The sequence below is a fragment of the Grammomys surdaster genome, unplaced genomic scaffold (genome assembly GCF_004785775.1).
Source record: "Grammomys surdaster isolate TR1022 unplaced genomic scaffold, NIH_TR_1.0 219, whole genome shotgun sequence".
NCBI classification, from domain to species: Eukaryota; Metazoa; Chordata; class Mammalia; order Rodentia; family Muridae; genus Grammomys; species Grammomys surdaster.
Genome location: NW_021604664.1, coordinates 1457808 through 1480149, shown reverse-complemented (window position 1 = coordinate 1480149; position 22342 = coordinate 1457808). Strand labels below are relative to the sequence as shown.

The 22342-nt window shown below is 47.9% G+C and overlaps 1 protein-coding gene across 3 annotated transcripts in view; it reads left to right on the top strand.

Moving 5' to 3' along the window:
• The window catches only part of Cacna1b (calcium voltage-gated channel subunit alpha1 B), a 164839-nt gene that overhangs the window by 62414 nt on the left and 80083 nt on the right, over positions 1–22342 (top strand). For all 3 annotated transcript variants that reach the window (XM_028772872.1, XM_028772871.1, XM_028772870.1), the window contains exons 12-18: positions 2525–2637; positions 5253–5365; positions 7482–7613; positions 7832–7904; positions 12920–13037; positions 16011–16078; positions 19241–19347. In XM_028772872.1, the coding sequence (XP_028628705.1) occupies positions 2525–2637; positions 5253–5365; positions 7482–7613; positions 7832–7904; positions 12920–13037; positions 16011–16078; positions 19241–19347 (724 nt within the window). The remainder of the gene's footprint in view (positions 1–2524; positions 2638–5252; positions 5366–7481; positions 7614–7831; positions 7905–12919; positions 13038–16010; positions 16079–19240; positions 19348–22342) is intronic.

The following is a 22342-nucleotide window of genomic DNA, read 5'->3' as shown; positions in this document are numbered from 1 at the left end:
CCCCATGATAGCCAGTCACGTGCACCCATGTGCATATTATTTTGGGTGTAGGATTCTAGGTTATAGCTTCCTAAAGTTCTGTGTTAAATCGATTATTTGCCTCATAGGAAAAGGGGTAGAGGCAGCAGAAGCTGAAGGAATAGTGATATCACCAAGTGCCAGCCTGACTTGTGCTCCCATAGGGAACAGGTCAGGGATTGTGTGCATCACACAACAGCAGGCCTGTGTCCAAGGGGTGGTTTGGTATCTCAGGACTTTCCTTGGGACTGAGTTTATTGTTTTTGTTGGTTCTCCAGGCTCACATCCCATGTCTCCATCCCCCATTGGGGTTGAGTGGGAACCAAAGATCTGATTCCTGTGCCCTCAATTGTTCAGGCTTGTATTTTTTTCATGGGAGCCAGTGGTATCTCAAGAGTCTAACCACAGAGCTCTTGCTGTCTGAGTAGGTTATGTATAGATGTTGTGCGGTCTTGTCTGCTTACATGTCTGATGTGTATGGGCATAAGGCTACAAGTGCTCAGTGTTGGGTTAGGCCACAGACAGGCCTGCCAGGAGATGTGCCCCTTGATGCTTTCTCTTCTCAGAGGTTTCCTGGAATTCTCTTGGCCTCACTGAGGGAAAGATGCTTTGTTTTTGGTGGCTAGGCTGACCCTGTAAGGTAGGACAGGCTTGTAAGAGGCTGAGGGCATGCTGTACCTGGAGCAGGTCACCTGGAGCTCTGCAATATTACTAATGGGCTCTGTCCATCTGACTGCCCAGCCCTAATGGTTCCAAAGCACTACGAGAACCTTTGGAGCCAAAGCTTGGAAGTGAAGGGGGAAGCGGTTGAGCCTTGTCATCCTGTGAGTCTTGTGAAGTCTGACTCATTACATAGTCAGCATTTGTCTCGGTTCCCATGGCATGCTGGCCTCTTACTAGAAAAAAAACAACAGAAAAACAAAACTTTTTTTTTTTTTGTAGGAGTTAATTTTCTCCTTTTACGATATAGGTCCTGGGGACCAAGTTCAGGTTGTCAGGCTTGATGATAAGAGCCTTTACCACTAGGCTATCTCACTGACCACAGAAAAACACATTTAATCATCTCTCTGTGCTTCCCGTTAGCTTGTAAGTCCTAGAGAAAGCGATGAGGTGACAGTTGTCTCTCCGGCCAGCTCCCAGCAGCTCTGGCTCCTGCCAGTGGAATGAATAATGCAAGAATTAAGGAAGGAACCCTTTCTTGCCTCAGAGGAAGGTGGCTGTCTAAAGCTGTGGCTGTCTTGACAGAATATAAGGACATTTTGACCTCTTTCTCTGAAAGTTTAGCTACTGACAATTCTTGTCAAACCCTCTTATTTTTCTGAAAAGCAAGATTGGTTCTTGAGCAGCTTCACTTTAGTGTATAGGTGGCAGACGCCCCATTTCTATGGGGAGTCCAGTGGCACAGGAGTTGCTCTTGTGGGTATGCAGGTACTTTGGCCTTCTGACAGGAATGTTGGGTCCTTCCATTCTGCTGTGTGTCTCTTTTATCTACTGAGCTGTTTCAGGCTAGTATGTGCAGCTATAGCTTTCCCTCTATATTTTATACCTGCTGACTAGCAACATTTAAGGCTTGGTGCTGCTCATTTCGGTGGTGTTAAGCCTGATAGGGCAGGGTCCTATCTCTACCCTTGGTCTACTTATTAGCACCCCATGTTAGACACGGGTATCTGACAACTTTCACAGAGGCTCCAGAGCTGTGCTTACTCAATTAAGTTGTTCTTGGGTTATAAAGTGGATTCCTCCTCTCTGTGTGATGCTACAGAGCGAATAACTCAACTGCTGCAAAACTGGCTAAGCATTTGGAGAGTGGTGGGTGCAGGCGAGTCCCAGGGTGCCTTGGCCCATTATCTGTGTCATCAGGAGGCCCTATGTCTTTGACAGAGGCGTTGTGATAGTTGGCTAGTGGCTTTCTGGTGACAGGGATCTTGGAACGTTGTCTTTCATTCTTTGTCATGACTTTGTGGTTTGTGTGGCTCTGCTCTGGGTTCTGAGTTACTGCCCTGATCAGAGGTCACAAAATCTGGCACCTTTGGGAGCTCATGCTAGATGGTTGGTGGAGAGAAAAGAGAGAACAGTTCAAATCAAACATGGTTCTCTTGGGGTCCTTAAGGAAGGCTGTTAGGAAGTTTTCATGGGAGCCTCTTACCAGGAGGCTGAGGTCGCTCACTAATGGAGGTAGGAATCTGCAGTGTGAAGCCGGAGGTAGAGGGGCGGGGCCGTTGGGCTGCGCCCAGCCTTATTGTACGAGGCTCCTCTGAAGTAACTGGAGGCAGCTTGCCCAACCACTGAGCACTTGTTAACATACAGACTGGACCTGGTATGCCCCGTTATCTCTTAGTTCTTTATTCTCCTCCTGAGCTGTGGCCAGAGTAGGGGGTTCAGAGCAAGCCCCGGGGGCAGGGAGTAGGGGGATGGTAGTCAGCGGTGTGGTGCTGTCAGGCTTGGCCAGAGGCCAGATGAGAGAGAGGGGTCTGAGTTAACCCTTCTCTTCTCTGACTTCTCCTAGACTTTGCAGAGTTTGTTTTCCTGGGTCTCTTTCTCACAGAGATGTCCCTGAAGATGTATGGCCTAGGGCCTAGAAGTTACTTCAGGTCTTCCTTCAACTGCTTTGACTTTGGGGTGAGTAAGATGCCTTGCTAAGCCCCTTCTGTCAGGTGAGTCTGAGCTGTGCACAGCCTCCTCCCCTATGTATTTTCAGTGGGCTGAGCTCTGTGATCCAGGGTGGGCCAGGAGGCTGCATAGACACTGGGAGGGACTGGTTGTAGAGGGAGGCCTGTCATAGATCCGCCTAGAATGTTAGCAGCCGCTTTCCTGAAGGCTATGTCCTTTCCTCCCTGATCCTTTGTATAGACCAACAATTTAGTCAAGGTTCTGTAGCACCTTCTGCTCCTAGGATCTTGTCACTTGTAGTTCAGCTTTCCCAGTGAGCTACGTGACTGTGGCCCAGCATCCTGCCATCATGCAGTCTAGCCTGGGCACCTGTCCCTGTGATTCCGGGAAAGAACAGAATGCTGTGTTGGTCTTACCATTTTGAAGAGTGTGTGGTTGGCCTGGCCTGGTCTCTTCCTAATTTCTATGTGTCAGAGTGATCTCAGTGAGAGCTGTTGCTGATACTGATGCTTTCCCTGAGAGTAGAGAGCAGAGAGTAGAGAGTGGCGGTCCTGCTCAGGGCAGGACTGCACAATAGAGCATGCAAAGTGTACTTAGCCCAAAGCCTCAGGATTGGTCCTGTTGGCACCTGCCCAGGTGATGAGTGGAAGTCCACAGCTGTGTAGAATGACTTGGAATGCTGGATTTGGACAGGGAGGGGAACTTGGCCAGATGGAGGGAAATGTTAGCAGAGCTTCAAGTTTTCCTCTCCTCAGGCTCAAGTTGAAGTTTGTGAGGTCTTCAGTCTGTTGACTTGTGGAAGTGTGGCAAATGGCCTCTTCCACAACAGGATCCTACTCCACAGGAACAGTCGGGTCAGGTGTCTTTCATAGGCACTAATACTCAGAACAGGTCTTGTAGGAAGCACAGAGGAGCTGCAGGTATACAGGTACACAGAAGTGTCAGTAGTCTCAGCTGCTGCTTGCAGCCTGGGTGTCCACTGGACTCTGGGTGTCCCCAAGCTCTCTTTCTGTGAGAGGTAGTGCATATTTGCATCTAGACAGTTTTCTCAGTTAGCTCCGTCAATAGGGACTCAAAAGATATATTTTTTTAAAAAAGATTTTATTTCTAATTTTGTGTGTAGTTGCCTATGGAGGCTGGGGTGTCAGATGTCCCCAAAACTGGACTTACAAATTGTTATGAGCTATTCACTGTGGATACTGGGAAGCAAACTCAGGTCCTCTGCAAGATCAGTATATGCTCTTAATTATTGAGCACTCTTAGTAGCCCCAGGGACCTGGTTTGTTTTCTATTGCCTTGGTTCTTTGCAGTCAACTTGGTATCCATGCGTCTACCCGTACTTTAAAAAAGGCATATTGGGCATTTGAGGCTATTTTTATGGATATATTATAGACCTTCCTGAGGTTTACCCCATTAGATAAAAATCAACTACAGAATAGATCCTCTGCTCATGTTTCCTTGAGATGCATTACAGTTAGCATCCTTAGCATCTTGGAGGACTCACTGTCTTAGGAGCAAGCAAGTCTCACAGTTCCTCAGTACAGAATTGGTAGTTCAATTTCTTACTCCCTAGAACTAGGTGGAAAGTCCACCCTAACCTTGTAACTCTATTATGACTGGCTTGTGAGTCACCCACTAGCCAGGACTGCTTTGGAGTCACATGGTGATTCCCTGTCAGAACTGCCTTTTGCCTTTTTCCAGATCCACTGAAGTCATGGAAGTTATTCTTGGCATCGTCTTTAGACCATATCCTTTCTCATCATTGGCACCATTTGTATCTGTAAAGGCTGGGCATTTTCTGAACCAGCAGGTCCTGGCTCCCTTCTGCACAATTGTTCTTACCTTTTATGTTTGGCCTAAGCAGACAGAGTCCAGGTACTTGGCTTGTAAATCTCCAGAGGCCATCGCCCCTCACAGTCTCTTGAGCTCATTTTCTACTCTTCCCACAGCTACAAGCAACTGTGGACAGACTTCTTGCAAGTAGACCATGGCACGCACCTCCCCTGACTGTCACCAGGATTTTCCCTGTGTCCTTGTAGGTCCTGATGGGCAGTGTTTTCAGTGTCACTTGGCACATTCACTTACAGGCCACTCAGAACTTCTTCCCTGGCTCCAAAACTTACTACTCTTTTTGTTTTATTATAACAGTAGACTACTGTGTTTCTAAAATCCATGCTGATTTTTCCTATTTGGAAAGCAGTGATCTCAATGGTGAATGGCTTAAGGCAACAAATGCATCGTGCTTCACTGTCTGAGAGGGAAGAGTTTCAATGTTATGCACCCAAAGGCCTCTGGCTTGCTGTATAATGAAGCCTTAATTATCCCAGTTCCATCTTGGGGCTATTGCCCAGTCTCATGGCCCTGCCTGCCACAAGCTCTGTTCCTGGTCACCTGAGCCTCTCCACAGGCTACTAGAGTGTTCCAGGAAGAAGAGCTCAGGGCAGCAAGATAGACAACATGACATCTGTGGCTTGTGCAACTGGAGAGTAGGGTGGTCATTTTCTGAGAGATGGCAGTCACACCAGTGCACATGCTCAAACATGCACACATGAGTGTCAGCTCCAGCCATGTATGCTCAGGTGTCCAGATACATATGTGCCCTGTGTTGGTGCTATTTGTTTCAGGTGATTGTGGGGAGTATCTTTGAAGTCGTCTGGGCTGCCATCAAACCGGGAACCTCCTTTGGAATCAGTGTGCTGCGGGCTCTCCGATTGCTGAGGATATTCAAAGTCACCAAGTATGTCATCTGCATGCCCCTGGCTCGGGGAATCGGTGGAGGCAGCGTGTGAGGCTGGAACACAGGGGATGGTGGGCATCTTGGAGTTTCTTCTGTGCCTTTTTGCTTAAGTACAATATTGTTTGTGAAACAACACATGCAGGGACCATCATGGCAAGAGCCTTTGGGCCTTAGAGCATCCTTAGGGCTGTCCTTAGTGACCAAAGTGTTGCGGTCACTTCCATGGTTCTCTTTATGTTTTGTGGTACCTGCAATTTTATTCCATCTTCTCTTAAAGCCACCAGTTTTTATCTTCCAGGTGACTTTATGGTGAATAGAGAAACCAGAAATTCTTATTTCTTTAAAAAATTAAAAAAGAGGGCTGGTGAGATGGCTCAGTGGTTAAGAGCACTGACTGCTCCTCCAGAGGTCATGAGTTCAAATCCCAGCAACCACATGGTGGCTCACAACCATCTGTAATGAGATCTGATGCCCTCTTGTGGGTGTCTGAAGACAGCTACAGAATACTTACATATAATAAATAAATTTAAAAAAAATTAAAAAAGATAGACCTGGAGGTCCTCACACTTAGTATATAGGGTACATCCTGTTCAGAGACACACACTGTGATTATTCTCATATGTGTGGAGGTCCTCACACTTAGTATACAGGGTACATCCTGTTCAGAGACACACACTGTGATTGTTCTCATATGTGTGGAGGTCCTCACACTTAGTATACAGAGTGCATCCTGTTCAGAGACTCACACTGTGATTGTTCTCATATGTGTTTTCTACACATCAAAACCTAGACAGGACTGTGGGGGAGGGGAACAAGCTGGAGAGACTGAGGTGCGGATGCAGTAAAAATGCACGATGTATTTGAAGGAAAATGTCTATGAATACATGCTAGGAAGAATAGAAGAAAGCAGAAGTTCTCAGAGATCTTCCCATTGTCCTGACCCAGGTTTGCCCACTTACCGTGCAGAGTGGGGAGCCTGGGCCTTACCTTGGCAGCCAGCCTGGTGCCCACATGGCTCTTTTTCTCAGGCTTGACTTCTCCACCTCCCTGAGCCCAGCTTTGGTAATTATGATAGTAACTAGACTCAAGTTTTAGTTCCATTTCACATAAATCTTAACTCTGGAAGAAAGTTGCTTCATTTGTACACGAGGAGCCTGAAACCCAGGGAGTAGACGTGGGATGGAACACAGGGGCAAGACCCTCTGTTTCCCGTCAAAGATGCAGGAGGGAGGAGTGGTGGGAGGAAGAAGGGCTCTCTCCACAATGGCCTAGCAGTAGTAGAGACTGCTGTGGGCTGAGCCTGCTTGTGTTTCAGAGGTTCTTGTGCTTTGTGCTGTTCCAATAGCTGTAGCACCAAAAGATGTACCCACCAAGTCCAGGCAGCACGTGCACCTATAGTTACGTCCCAGGTCTACTGAAGTTCTGCTAGGCCTTTCCAACTATTTTAAACTCAAACTCCAAACCATCTGAGGATAGAGATGTAAGAACGGAGAAAAGGTTTATGCAGGAATTCTGTCCAGCTAGGTTGACAAATATGCTGAGCGTGTCCTTTGACCCATTCTCGAGCACCTGTGGTGTGCTGGTAACAGAGGCCCCAGAAAAATGCTTTTACCCAAGTCTTGGGCCTTCAGATCCTCCCAAAGAGGTCAGTGACCCTGTCCTGAGGCAGACTGTCTCTTTCCAGGCCAGAAGGCCAGGCACTTCAAAGTGTTCTAATACTTCTGAATCTACCCACATTTCTTGTAAGACAGGCTATGGAGGGTGGCTAGAGCAGTGGCTCTCAACCCGTGGGTCATGACTCCTTTCACAGAGGTCACATTTCAGCTATCCTGTATACCAGATGCTTACATTATGACTCATAACAGTAGTAGAGTTACGGTTGTGAAGTAGCCATGAGATAGTTTTATGGCTGGAGGTGACCGCACTATGAGGAGCTGTACTGAAGCAGCATTGGGGAGGGAGTGCACTGAGCTAGGGGGTTGGAACGTGTAGTCTGGGCTTGGACTGGCCACCTGACAGCAGCAGCTCTTCCTCTTCATATGGAGGGTGGGGCTCATGCTGAGTACAGGGAGCCGGGGTGGCCCGGCTGGCGTCACCTCCTCTTCCTGCCTCTCAGGTACTGGAACTCCCTGAGGAACCTGGTGGTCTCCCTCCTCAACTCCATGAAGTCCATCATCAGCCTTCTCTTCCTGCTCTTCCTCTTCATCGTGGTCTTCGCTCTGTTGGGGATGCAGCTGTTTGGGGGACAGTAAGTACACACAGGTTATGAGAGCAGGCCGGCCCCCAGGGAGGCTGAGCTCAGAGTACACACTGCCACCCCAGGCCTTCCCACCTGCTCCCTTCCTGAAGGTTCTCTAGTGGGGCCGAGAATTGGAGGGTTTCAAGTGGCAGCAGTGAGCACGCTGATGTCAGGACGTCAGGCTCCTGATAGGCCTTACTCTACTTAATGCTTCTCTGTTTCCTCAGGTTCAACTTTCAAGATGAGACTCCAACCACCAATTTTGATACCTTCCCAGCTGCCATCCTCACTGTCTTTCAGGTGAGGCTTCTTGGTCTCCCCTTGCTTCTCATCTTCCCAGGAGTGAGGAAAGTTAGTGAAATTAGAGTCCCCCATTTAAACATGACCTCAAGAAAAGATGAGGCTTGGCAGGCCCTAGGTCTGCTGTCAAGGAAAAGGGGGTTGCCACTGGGAGTTGGGGGGGGGCAGGTGATACTCCCTTGGGTTGTTTGGTCTGTGAGCTACCACTTCATGAGTTTATCAGGGGTGGGGGAGGGGGAGGCTCTCTCGCCCTGCCTGTGTCCACTCCATCAGTTCATAGACTCTATCTAAGGCCTGAGGTGCGTGTCTTCTATCCTCAGAGACAAAGCAAAGCTCTTCCTGAACTTCTCCTGTTTGGTGTCAGGCCCAGTGGCCTCATTCTCTTTCGCTCTGGGGTATGAGCTGGCCAGTGTTCCTGGAAAGCGGTGGCTGTGGGCCAGTTGTCTGTTTGATGGGAGCCTTATCAGCTCCAGTGATCATCTGGTTCTTGCTTGGATGCCTTGTCTAAGAGTGGACAGGACAGGAGGAACTGTTGGCTGTCACGAGAACTTCTGGAGACTGACAGGATGGATGGGGCTTAGCTCAGATCTTGGCCTCTGAAAGGGGTGACCTAAGCCCAGATCCGAGCCCACATGTGTGGAAAAGTCTCTGCTCTCCCTCTCCAGGAGGGCATGTTTCTGGCTAATGATCTAGACCTAATTGACAACTGGCCAAGAGAATCCTGTGGTCCTAGGATTTATATCCATGCCCCGTCCTTGGATTCCCCAAGTGAACCTGTCTTTACTCCCTTTCTCTCAATGATACCTTAGCTTGCTAACAGATCAATAGCTTCCAAAGTTTGAATCTCTAATGTAGGCTAGAGCCTATCAGCCTCTGGAGACAGAGATGTGTTGCTTCAGCCTTTGTCCTGGCAGAGTCCACTGTGTCTGCTTGGGGATTAGATATTCATGATGGGAAGACATGTTTTCCTATGGGCCATGGATTAGGGTACCCAGATACCAAGGAAGGAAGGCTGGCAAAACCACATCCCAAGACCTGCAGTGAGCATGTTGAGAGGGCAGTCCTTGACCAAGGCCCAGGGGTTTGGAGGCCAGGTTAGAGGATTCTATAAGCAAATAGGTTTGGACAGGTTCTAGCCAGTCAGAGCCCTGGTATGGCTCCAGACCATGGTAGGACAGTCTTACTGTGTCTCTGCCTTTTGTGTTTTTTCTCAGTAAAGGAACTAAGTGCATAGTTAAGAGAACTGGGCCTTTTTGTCCAAAGGGTTCTGACTAGACCTCCATTCTAGTTTGCTTTCTGTTGCTGTGATAAACACTATCACCAAAAGCAGTTTGGAGGGGAAAGAATTTACTTGGCTTACACACTCCCGGGTCACAATCTGTTACTGTGGGAAGTCAGAGCAGGAATTCAGGTAGGAGCAAAGGTGGGGCTGCTCTGGTTTCAGTCTCAGGGTCTGTCTTCTAACTCCCAGGACCTGCCCAGAGGCAACACCACTCACAGTGGGGTGGGACCTCCCACACCAGTCATCAGTGGAGAAAATGCCACACAGACCAATCTGAGAATACATTCCCTTGAGGTTCAAGGTGACGAGAACTGACCAGCCAACCTCACATACCTTCTGTTCTGAGCACAGCAACAGGACAGTGGCAGAGAGGCTGCGCGTGCCACTGCACCAGTGCTGTGCATTTGTGGCTGGGTACTGTGAACACTCGAGGGGGATAGAGATGTGGACAGGCTGTCCTGTCTTTAACAGGATGTCTTTGGACTGGAGTCTTAAGATCCAGGAAGGAAGACCCTGCCTCCAGACTAGGATGAAAGTGTGGGTGGGAGGCTGCAAAGAGGGAAGAAAAACCTTGTTTTCTCATGGGAGCCTGCAGATTAAATACTGTGAAATCCTGATACCCTGGAGGGGACCAGCACCCATGATTGGGAGGTAACACTACTTTCAGAGTGAAGGGGTTAACAGAGCAAGCACGCCTGACTCTGACCTAGGTTAAGGGACAGGGAAGTACCCTCAAAAATCCCCAAACTGAGGAAAAGCACCTGAGTCAAAGAACAAGAACTAAGTAGAAATCATGGAAATTAAAGTTATAGCAGTTCAAGTTAAAAACACAGGTGGACTGTACGCTGGATACGCTCCAGGGCATGATGAGCAGGCAAGCTGGGAAGAGCGGGGTGCCTGCTGACTGTAGCATGGGAACAAGGGCTTGGTGCATTGGATATGCTGGACTTGAAGGTCAGAGGGGCTGAGGCTGGAGGTGCAGCTGAGTGGTAGAGATTTTATTTAGCATGCACTGACCCCGAGTTCAGTTCCAGAAAGGAAATGACTAAGTAGATGGAGGAGTGTCATGTCCTAGGCAGATGCAGAGAACATGTGTTCATAGAGGCTGTGCCACTATAGTGGCACATTCCAAGGGCTGCCCCGGACCTGCATTTCATAGAAAGAACTTCTGATGGCCGATTTCATGACTGACAGATACCAGAAGGTCATGGGCAGTAACTTTGGAATATTGGGGTACAGTCTCAGAGCCTGAAACTCTGAGTCTTTGATCTGTGACTCAGCATGGGGGAGGACCAGAACTTTGTAAGACTGTGCCCAGGGGCTGCTGGGAGCACTTCAGATGACCATTAAGGAGACACAATACACTGAGGAAGAAAGGGGAGGCCCGAGCCACTGCAGACCAAAGCCAGCAAGTTAAGACAGCTTTATAAATAAGTTCTCCTAAATATTTGGAGGTTATATCAAGTGTGCAGACTACAGAGAGTGTAAGTTCGTCACTCACTCTATGAGGTTAAAATATCATTGGTAGGAGATATTAAACAAGGACAGTATGAGAAAAGAAAAGTGTATGTCAGGATCGCAGAGGCAAAAAATCAAGAAGAACTGAGAGGTCAAATAAAGGCACTTAAGCCTTTCTTCAAAAACTAGGTGTGGTTGTTCATATGTATAATTCTAGCCCTCAGGAGGGTGGGGCATGGGGACTGTGAGTTTGAGGCAAGTCTGGACTGTATAGCAAGGAGCCCCTCCCCCCCGCCAAAGCAAAGCAGAATCATAAAATAATAAGAAACAAAAGAAAAAAAGGCTTCATTAATACCTTGGTTTTTTCTTAGACTACAAGACAACTTGATGTTAGGAAGTTCTTGAATATAGTCAATGCTAAGGAAGATGAGACAAGTCACATCTGGCAGGTGGAAGGCAGGTGTGTGGATTCTAGCAGATTATACTGGTCTCAGCAGCCTTAGTGCAGTAGGATGAGAACAACATTGAGGATATTTTTTAGAATTGACAAGAAAGGAAAATACTCATTAAAAATAAAGTGTATGTGCTGCCTTTGCATGTGGCACGGGTCAGCTGGTCAGTCATACAGAAGAGCACGGAGCTGGGCTCCGAGACGGCTTGCTGGGGAGGAGCACTCACCATGCCTCCCTACAATCTAAGTCCACTCCAGAGCTCACATAAAGTTGGAAGGAAGAATGAACTGGCAAATCGTCCTGACCTTCTTGCACATACACACAGCAGCATGCATGTGCCACTCCCTGTCCTCAATTGAAAACCTGAAAAAAAAAAAGCCACGAGCAGGATTTATTTCTACATTGTACTTGGTATGAAAAATGAGCAAACCAAAAATTTTAGAGCATGCACAGTACCACATCATTAACTAAAGGCAGGGAAGGTATTGAAGAAAATATAAACACACAGCCAAATGTGCACTGGAAGACACCACTAAAATACTTTTAAAAACCCAGAGCCAGGTAGATCATTCCTAGTGTCAGCAAATAAAAAAGGATTAGTTTCTAGAATGTATTAAGAACACTTATAAATCAAAGAGAAGAGGTTCTGTTGTAGAAGAAGAGTAAGACACAGACCAATAGCAAAACAAAGGACTGACTGGTATATAAGCTAGTCATAGTCCTGACTTCATCATCCAGGGAGATACAGACTAAACCCCAGTGACGCATCCTCCCCTCCTCAGCCTCACAATGTAGCCAAAATTGGGAAAGCTTATATCAGAGTTGAGAGAAGATGTGGCTTTTAGAACCTCCATGTGCTGATGGTGGGTGGTTAAAGTCATGTTGGACGGTGACTTTCTAGCATCCTATGAAGCCCGTGTATCAGAAAGTCCTGTGCTGGATCTGCTCTAATGCTCTGGTGTACAGATGTGAGACAGTTCATCAGCAATAGCTGTAATGATAACGTTGGACATCAGAGTGGCCATCGTCTAGGGAATGTGTGAGTGTGTTGTTTGGGACCAGGGAGGACAGTTGACCTACAACTACACGTGTCAGCATGGATACCTCTCACAAGTGTAATTTTGAGTGGAATAGAACAGGTTTCAGTGTAGTTTGATATCGTTCTATAATACTGTATGCTCTATAAAAGCTTGCATGAAGTGGTAAACCCTGGAGTCAGGACACTGTATAACTAGGGAGGATGAAACTGGTGAGTCCCATCAAGAGGTGTAAGCCTCACTGGGATGTTTTCTTTTTTTAAAAATGAAAAATTATTTATATGTGGGTATGTGTGAATGTGTGAATGCTCACAAAGACCAGAAGTGGGGGTTGGGTCTCCTAGAACTGGAGTTATAGCAGTTGTGAGCTGCTGATGTGGGTGGTGGGACCTGAACTCTAGTTGTCTCCAGGAGCATCAAGGGGTATAACAACTAAGCCAGCTCTCCAGCCACTGGCGTTTAGTTTCTCGATCTGCTTGATAGGTATAGGAGTATTGTGAATTGTTTTCCATTTAAAGTTTCATAATTAGGAGTTAGAAAGATGGCTTACCAGTTTCAGAGAATCTGACAGATGGTTATGAACCACCATGTTGGTGCTAGGAATTGAACTTGGGTCCTCTGTCTCCTGGATCTTTGGAATTCCTGTAATCTTAAAATTTCGTGCATGGGCACATTGGCCCATTGGTGTTTGTGTCCTGATTTAATCTGTGCTTCTGTGTGTGCCCGTGTGCTGTGCACTCTGGGCTGTGGTACTAATGTGCTCTATATTACTTTTCTCTCCGTCAGATCCTGACAGGAGAGGACTGGAATGCCGTGATGTATCATGGGATTGAGTCACAAGGTGGAGTGAGCAAAGGCATGTTCTCTTCCTTTTACTTCATCGTCCTGACGCTGTTTGGAAACTGTATCCTTCTCGGGGCTATGTGCAAGTGGGTCATATGTAGCATTTTTCCCGTGGAAGCCACCTACATCATGGCTTCCTCCAGAAGGGCTGAGGTATATAAGCAGTTCCTCCTCAGAGTGTGGTGATGTGCATCCCCAGGCTGCCAGAGCACTGCATATGGAGGTGCTGTATGGGAAAGGGTTGTCTAGAGGCTGGGGCAGGTTGCCAGGAGAGCCACTTTGAATAACCATGGAGTCCTTGCAAGAAGGTCTGAGTATGGAGTGGGTAGGGAAGAAGGCTTTCTCCATCATTAGCCTTAGCTAATAGGTTTGGGTTGGGGTCTGAGAATGTGTATTATAACAGTTTCACAAGCAGGGTCTGATATGCTGGTCTAGGAGCCAACCTCATATAGAGAAAGTGGTAGAATGTTTTAGAGCCCAAACACACATTGTAAGCTGGAGCCAAACATCTGCGAATTGGTGCACAGCTACTTCTGTGAAGGTGCTTCTTATAGTCCAGGATTGGTGTTCTATCCTCCTGCCTGGACGGCATGTGAGCACTGAGTGAAGGAAGCTGAGGATAGCCCTGGTTTCAGGGAGGGGCCAGAGCAGCACTGTTGGCCTCATACTTGCCACAGCAGTCAGATTAGTCAGGGGTCTCTACAATAACGGGACTTATGGAATGAACGTGTGTTGATGTAGGATTTATTAGAATGACAGGCTGCAGTCCAGCTAATCCAACAAGGCTATGATCAGGAAGTTTAAGAATTTGGTAGTTGTTCAGTCCACTAGACTAGACTTCAAGGGACATTGGAATCCTGGAAGCAGGCTCTAATTCACTGGCAAGTGAAGGAATGGACTTGCTAACAAACCAAGAGCAAGCAGGCAAAATGCAAAAGCTTCCTTCTTCCATGCCCTTATATAGGCTTCCAGGAAAAAGGTATCTCCTTCTCAACTGATCTGGATTAAAGGCATGTCTTCCTAGCTCAGAGATCCAGATTAGAAGTGGATCGTCCTCCTGAAAATTAAGCAAAAATTCCCGACAGTTGCGCCCTCTGTATTTGGGTTTTAGTTAATTCCAGATGTTGACAACCAAGAATAGCCATCGCAGCAATTAAGCACTGACACTTAGGCCAGGCATATCAGCCATCAGATGCCTACCCTCCTGTTTAATTAGGGTGGTTTCTGATGCGTTTATATTTTCTTCTGGCTGGATACCCACAGATTGCTGCCTTTAGCTCTGCTTTGGGCATGAAAAAAACCTCTAGGTGTAGGTAGGGTTAGTCCAGAGGGTATGTAGTACTTAGAGGTGCCCTGCTTGGTCTCAGCAAGGCTGTGATGTCCTATCCTATTCTGTCATAATGCCCTGGATCATGGGCCCCAGCCAGAAGGCCTAGTTGTAGCAGAAGTTAGTTATTGCTTGCCTGGTACCAGCCAGGGCAATAGGGAGAATGGCACTGCCTGGTAAGAATGAGTTCGCAGACTTAAGGTGAAAGAGGCCCAAGTCCTTTGAGCACTGGGCCCTGTGGTCAGCCTCCCACCAGGGGACATCAAGTAGGGTCTGTAGCATTTTGGGTTGTCAGGATTGATGCCAGAGATCTCACTGGCAGAGTGCCAGCAGTACCAAGGTAATCTCCAATCCTGAGATAACTTACAAGTGTAAACCTGTGGGAGGCGAGCAGTAGCCATGCTTGTCATAACCAGGGGTAGTTCTCTTCCCTGCGGGAAGAGGCTTATGGGATGGTAGAATAACTCGGTCCTGGAGAGATGCGGGGAAGATGCTTATGTAGCACAGGGACCTGCTTTAGCTATCTCACCCGTGTTAGTCACTGTTCTGTTGCTTTGAAGAGACACCATGACCATGGCTACTCTTATAAAGAAAAAGCATTTAATTGGGACTGGCTTACCATTTTAGAGATTTAAACTGTCGTCATGGCATGGAGCATGGCAGCATGCAGGCAGACATGGTACTGGAAAAGTAGCTGAGAGTTCTACATCTGGTTTGAAGGCAGAAGGAAGAGAGAGACTCTAGGCCTGGCCTAGGCTTCTGAAACCTCTAACAAGGCCACACCTCCTAATCCTTTCAAATAGGGCCACTCCCTAGTGACCCAAATATTCAAATCTGTAAGCCTGTGGGGGCCATTCTCATTCAAACCACCACAAGCACTGTGAGACTGGCTTACTTGTTCCTAAAGGATGCTGGCAGGACTTTATAGGATTTCAGGGTCTGTTCAGGGTGGGATGCAGTGTTGGGCACTTACCCTCCCATTTCCAGTGTGACTCTGGGGAACATGTTGAGGAAGAGAATGTCCAGGAATTCACAAAGTAAAAAGTAAAAAGAAGGGAACTTGCGAGGCAGGGAGGTTTGTGAGCCTCGCTTAGGAGCTGAGGCCTGGAAGGTGCCACTCATAGTTGGATTAGTATGTTGGGTTGGGTAGGTTCTTATCACAGCCCCAGTAGGTGTGGGGCATCCCAGGAGCCTGTAAAGGCAGGGTGTGTTCGTTTCAAGGCTTCTCATGCAGACTAGAACAGAGATGGGTTGGGGATAAAGGAAGCAGTCTGCGTATCCTCTGAAGGAGGCAAAGGCAAATTGATTAGCCTGGCCTCCAATTTTCTACAGCATCATTCTCAGAGATCCTGAGTGAAAAAAAGAGCTCTCCCTTTATGTGTGTGTGTCTGTGTGTGTGTGTGTGTGTCTGTCTGTCTGTCTCTCTTTCTCTCTTTTTCTCTTTTTCTCTATCTGTCTCTGTCCCTGTCTTTCTCTGTGTGTGTGTTACTAGAGAAGGCTGAGCCATGGGAAACTGTAGAGGAGCAATTCAGCTGGTGAGAACGAAGGCCATGGGGGAGGGGACCTTGTGCATCTGGGTATACCAGGGCCCAGAATGGGCTGATGGTTTTAGGGGGTTGAGGCTGGAGACTTGGTAGATGAACAACCATGGTGGAATGATATGAGACTGCGGGCAGAAGGCTCCCTTCCTTAGCTGGAACCAACCAGACACCCTGCTGAACGTTTTCTTGGCCATTGCTGTGGACAACCTTGCCAATGCCCAGGAGTTGACCAAGGTATGTAAAACACCACCTGAAGCCTAGAAGGTGCTAGAGAGTTTGGGACTCAGTACATGTTACTCTGGATGAAGTTTACAGTCATGAGGGAGGTCAGCTACTGGGTCAGAGTCCATGTGACTTCCCTCCAGGGGAATCATCTCAAAGTTGTGAACCAAGAGATATTAACCTGGTTCTGGGTACAGAGGATTGCCACAGAGGCAAGGAGGGACATGTCATAAAGGTAGGTAAATGTGTGGACAGGCTCCCAGAGAAGATGTGGCTTTGGAAGGAGGAATGAACAGCAGGCTATAGCGTGGTAGCACAAGAGGTACAGGCTGGACAGGACTACACATGTCACAGGAGTACAGGCCCCAGTGCACATGTGTGATGGGGGCGAGAAGTGTTCCCAGATGATATGTATGAGTGAGCCCTAGGGAATGCCTGCTTCTGATGCCTGAAAGAGCAGCAAGAGGCTGCTTGTAGTGCCACCCTCAGATTGCCTAGCTTGGCAGTCGCGATTCTGTCTGTGCACATCTGTGTCACAGCAGGGCAGCTTCTTCTCTAGGCAGTACCCAGCAGGGACCATTCAATATTCATTTCTTATATCCAAGCCCAGTGGGGGAACATGATTATATATGAATGTCTCTCTGGTTTCCCTGTAGAAGACAGAACCCCTTCTCTAGCAGCCCTCAGTTCTGTGTCCAGCTCCCTGGTAGGTGGCTAGGCTGCCTGCTGACAGCCTGTGGCTTCATTTTGATTCCAGTTCTGGCTCCAGCATGGAGGCTGCCGCCAAGTGCATCACAGATGTCTTATGTGCATGCATGTACTATGTCTCTGTGAGAGGTGCTCTGTGGTCTCTGATGCTCAAGTTGGCACCTGTGCACATCTCCCAAGTCAGATCTTAGCAGGCCAGTGTTTTCTTCACTTTGGGACTGAGGAAGACTGGATTAGGTGTTTTGAAGAGGGCATAGCTTATTCAGTGTAGTGGCTATGAGTCTCCTTTGGCTTCTGCTTAGTGTTTTCTCTTCCTGCATGGAGCTGTGCCTGAGGTCCTGGAATCCTCTTTTGCTCTGATCTCTGGCTCCTGAGGACCCAGGAGTGCCACTAGCTGGCTTATTACTGTCATCAGTCTGGCCAGTGCTGAGTATTACTATCTGGCTTTGATCCAGATTCCTGGCTGGGCTCCATGGGGTGGAGGAGTCTATGTATTTCCAGAGCTATCCTTGATGGTAGTGTTTCTGGAACCATGTGAATTTGGCATACTAGCAATGTTAGTTCCTGTGCAGAAGTACACTTGAGTCCTGATGTTTCTCCATGGTCTTGTGTGGGTGGTGGTAAACTGAGGAGGCAGGATCTTCAGGGACCTGCCTGTACACAGAACTTTCTATGGTGAATCCTAAACAAGAATCCTCCTGCCTTAAGAATTTGGACCAATGAAAGCCTATCTGTCTGGCCACGTGACACTGCCTGGGCCAGGCCTGAGTACTAGAAGGGAGGACTTAATCCATCCTGTGTTAATTAGCTTTTCATTGTTGTGACCAAACAAACAAACAAACAAACTAGAGAAAAAGGATAAATAGGTAGAAAATTTTATTTTGCTTCATAATTTCAGAGATTACAGTCTATTGTTAGCTGACCTTATTGTACTTAGGCCTGTGGTCAAACATCATGGCAGAAAGTTGTGGCAAATCATAGCTGTTCACCGGGCAGTGGTGGCGCACGCCTTTAATCCCAGCACTTGGGAGGCAGAGGTAGGCGGATTTCTGAGTTCAAGAGTTCGAGGCTAGCCTGGTCTACAGAGTGAGTTCCAGGACAGCCAGGGCTACACAGAGAAACCCTGTCTCGAAAAAGCCAAAAAAAAAAAAAAAATCATAGCTGTTCTCTTAGTGGTAGCTAGGAAGCAGAAATGGACATGAAGGGGACAGACCAGGATATAGTGTCATCTCCTAGTGGTCCGTGCCTTCCAAATGGGCCCCATTTCCTAAACAGAGACCAAGTATTTAATAGGTGAGCCTGTAGGGCACATTTAATAGTGAAATGGTAATCCTTTTAACACGTTCACAAATGTATATAGCACTGATTATTTTTCGACGAAGTGGAAATAAATTAAAACTGAATTATTTGTAGAATATTCAGGCCATTTAACACATACATTGGAGTGATTAGGATGGCTTTTTCCCAAGAGGCTATAAACCAGGATCAGTCTCATATCGTACCTGGGATTGCTATCTGAGGAACTAGCCATGTCTTTCCTGGACCTGAGGCCTGAGGGGCTCCTCTGCATTAACAGTTTCTGGGCAGCGACTAGCAGCTTAGGGTTTTTTTTTTTTTTTTTTGTCTTGTCATTTTTATGTTCCTCAAGCTTCAGTTACATTTTGAGGAGTGTTAGCTTTCAGGGGGAATTAGCCTCAGGAGGCCTAGGCTTGGGGATGTTAAGAAAACATGGGGTCTGCTAGTTCAGATGGACAGGATAGAGGCCTTCCTGCTTGTGCCTTGGGCTCAACAGCGGTACTAATTCAGAGTCCTGGCTTTGTGTAGTGACATGGGGTCAGCTGTCTGTTTCTCTTCCTGGACCAGTGACTGCATACAAGCAGATCCTATTGCAGTGGCAAATAGTCATATGTGGCTTTATGGGATCTGATTCGTTCAGGCAGAGAAACTCAAAGGTTTCTGATGGGGACGGGGAAGAGCTTGGCCCCCTAACCTTATTCTCAGCTCTGTGGGATAGGCCGGCTTTGTTCAGGTGGTTCAAGAGCTTCCAGAAAGACAAGAGGATGGGAAAGGGACAGATTTGCAGTGGTGAGCCTGAGGTACAAAAAAGATACTCTGGTAGTGGCTTTGTACTTGCCTGGGGATGATCAGGATGGGGTGTGGCTACTGCACAGACACAGGGCCATCAGCTCATGAACAGGCTGGAGATGACACAAGCTAGATAGCACTGATGCAGGAATCCCAGATACTGATACTTCAAGCCAGAGACTCAGGAGGGGAGGCTTTGGGGGACACTAAGAGAACTCACCCTGGGTCACAAAGGCACTCTGTCCACCCAGGACCTGAATGTCTGCTCCAGGGTCTGGAGTTCAGAAGAGGCATAGAGGCATTAGGAAGAAGAACTAATAGCGTCAGAGTGCCCAGTCAGTTTTTGAGTTGAGAAGACTGTCTGTTTTGTTGTTCAAACAGGATGAAGAGGAGATGGAAGAAGCTGCCAATCAGAAACTTGCTCTTCAGAAGGCCAAAGAAGTAGCTGAAGTCAGCCCCATGTCTGCTGCCAACATCTCCATCGCTGCGTAAGGCTCCAGGGAATGGAATATGGGTGGTTTGGGCAGCAGCAGAGCCCGTGTCCTCAGAACCCCTGCCCTGGCCAGGGCTGCTGAAGACATAGCCATTCCCTTGAATTGTGTTGAAAGGAGCCCGAGCAAAGGGCCCAGCTGAGCATACTTACGGCTTTCCCACCAGCAGAGTGTGAGTGTGTGGCCTTCATGTTGGGTGGGGTGAGCTGGGCTTCTGGGTCACTGGATGGTTGGGGTCTGGGAGGCCCCAGTGGGCCTATCTTGGCAAAGCCCTGGCAGGTGTCAGGAGAGTGAGAATTCAGCATGGAGATTTTACACATAATTTTGTAGAAATGTACTTTGTAAGACAGACAAAAGGTTCTAGTGGCAGCCCACTTCCAAAAAAATGTCTCTGCAGGTGCTTGGCAAGGAGGCACCTGTGATGAGAAAGGGCCAGTGTGCTCTGTGGGAAGATCCAGTCTCCCTGTTATTCACCCAGGTCTTGGGTACAGTGAAGTTTATAGAGGGTTAGGGACTTTTGGGGAAAGTTAGTGTTTAAGAGTCAGGAAAATTGGGTACATGGGCTGGCAAATCTTGGGAGATGTACACCCTGCTGAAGTACACCCTGCTGGCCTTGAGGCTGCACGCTCTCCCTGCCACGCTCCTTTCCTAGGCTGGGCATGTAGCTTCGACTCAGCACCTTGTGGTGACTTATGCCTACACTGATGAATTATGTGTTGGAATCGGTTGGTCGTGGATGTTGATGTAGTGATTGAGGGGTGTGTATGTGTGTGTGTGTGTGTGTGTGTGTGTGTATGTGTGTGTGTGTGTGTGTGTGTGTGTGTAAAGTGGTTCTGTTCTTTCCCAGAGGTCACCAGACAGTATTTTTAGAGGACTTGTTTCTAAGCCTGGCAGAGAGCATTTGGCCTGTGAATTGTCAGCCAAAATGGCTCCAGCCCGTAGGGACCAATGCCAGAGTCAGGTGGGCTTAGGGTATGGCACCCCCTTAGGGTTGTTTAGGTGACTTGCAAAGCTCAGCCTACATGCCTATCCTGTTGTTTCACTGTCTGGCCAGTTCAATTGTTGATTGGTTGGGCAGATTAATTCAATAATTTGATCCTGAGTTGATAAAACCTGTCAGGCATCTTCCTGATTTCCTTTATCTGAGTTCTGTGAGCTGGTCTGTTGTAGAGAGGATGGCAGGTACGCATTTGGCATGGTCCGATCCCAGCTTCATGTAAACATGTGGTATGAAGTGATACTCTTTTTAACACTTGCCTTCTCTGAAGTTCCTAGCTGTGGACAGCTCCTGTTGCCTATGGGGCTTCCATTCCCAAAGATGCTCCTATCTGACTGATGCCTAGGGAAAAGAGTATAGGGTCTTTCCATTGCCCAGAAGAAACTGACCAGGCCTTCTTTCCCTCACTGCCCTGCTTGGAGACACTGTTGTAGATGAGCTGTGTCCCCAAGAATGGGAGAGCACAGTAGTATTAAATGAGTCACTCTGGTTTGAATAGAGATTCTGGAGAGTTGGCCATACTGGGTGAGCCCTTTCCCATGAGCATGGTGCCAAGTGAGAGAGCTGCTGGTGCTGTTTCTTGCCACTCACGTTAAGACCTCTGAAGGCTCAGGAGCTGTGTGAGTTCTCTCTTGTGGTTTGCTGCCAGACTGGAGAGAACAAGGCTGTCAAAACCTCTTGTCTTGGCAGTTTCCCTCACAGCTGTGGCTTGTATCAGTCAGCACAGGGGAACTCTGTTGGGGTGTTGTGTGGTTGCTGAAGGACCTTCAGCATGCATGGTGATTGAGGCCTTCTGCATTCTGGGTAGCATGACAGGTGATTCCAGAATTGCTGGGATGGGGGTGCAGTCCTATGCATCCCCATGGAAGCTCCTTAGGTTCCTGGAGGAGTAGGACACTAAGCGTGAGGTATCTTCCTGCTTCTCTCTGCTGTGGCACCTCATTCTTATCTAGTGTCCTAGCTTACACACACAGAGAACCTCACTCAAGTCTTACAGCCTCCCATTCACAACTTCACATGTCCTTACATACATTCACAACCTCACACACTCACAAGCTCACACTCACAAGTCCTAGATTCATGCTTACGATCTCACACTTGCAGCCACTCTTTCCTCAGTGCTGTGATATGCTGACACGCCTGCTCACACTGGGGCTGTGTGAAGATGAACGGTTTTCAGTTGACAGTGTGCAAATAACTAGGCCTTAGAAAGGGGCCCTGGGGACCTTCCCAACCATCCCTGTGAAGCTAGTGTGGGAGGGGAAGGGCTGTAAAGAGATTATTGCTTTATTGTTTTTAGAAAAACTTCTATACATCACTTGGAAATGGGTGTAGTAACCACATGGAAGGTGGCTTAGTGACATAGCCTAATTCTTTCCTGGAGGGGTCATTGTGGCCTGGAAGCCATGGGACTTAAGTCTGGGAACTGAGAGTCTAGGGGCAGAGATCAAGTCCTTACAAGGAAGGCAAGGTGGCAGGACCTGGGTAGCCCCACAGGGGAAGGTACTCTTTCTCCTGTATTTGCCATGTGCTCATCCAAGGCCAGCAGCTTCAGGTCAGTCTCCCCGAGACGTTGGGTGTAGGAGACTGTTGGAACTGCTATAAAGGTGGCTATTAACTCTTCCCAGACCACTCCTCCTTAGGGCATTGTGGGCCAAGCTGTGGCGATGGATGATCTCTGGGAGAACTGTGTCTTGTCTCCAGCCATGTAGGGTTTGCTGGTTCCCTTTAGCCTCATTTTTCTGCACATATGGAATTGGTTCTCAGCTTCTCTTTAGTGCTGGTCTTGCCCAGTGCCTGTCTGGCAGATGCATCTCTAGCCTTCTGCCAGATGTGCACTGTGGCCTTCTGCCAGATGTGCACTGTGGCCCGCACCCGCACTGATGTGGCGCCATGTGTCACTCGTGTCGCAGAACATTCTCTCTGGTTTTCTCACTCCTGTTTATGTTTTGTTTCTTGCATGTGCAGTTTTGTAAAGCAAACTCGAGGTACTGT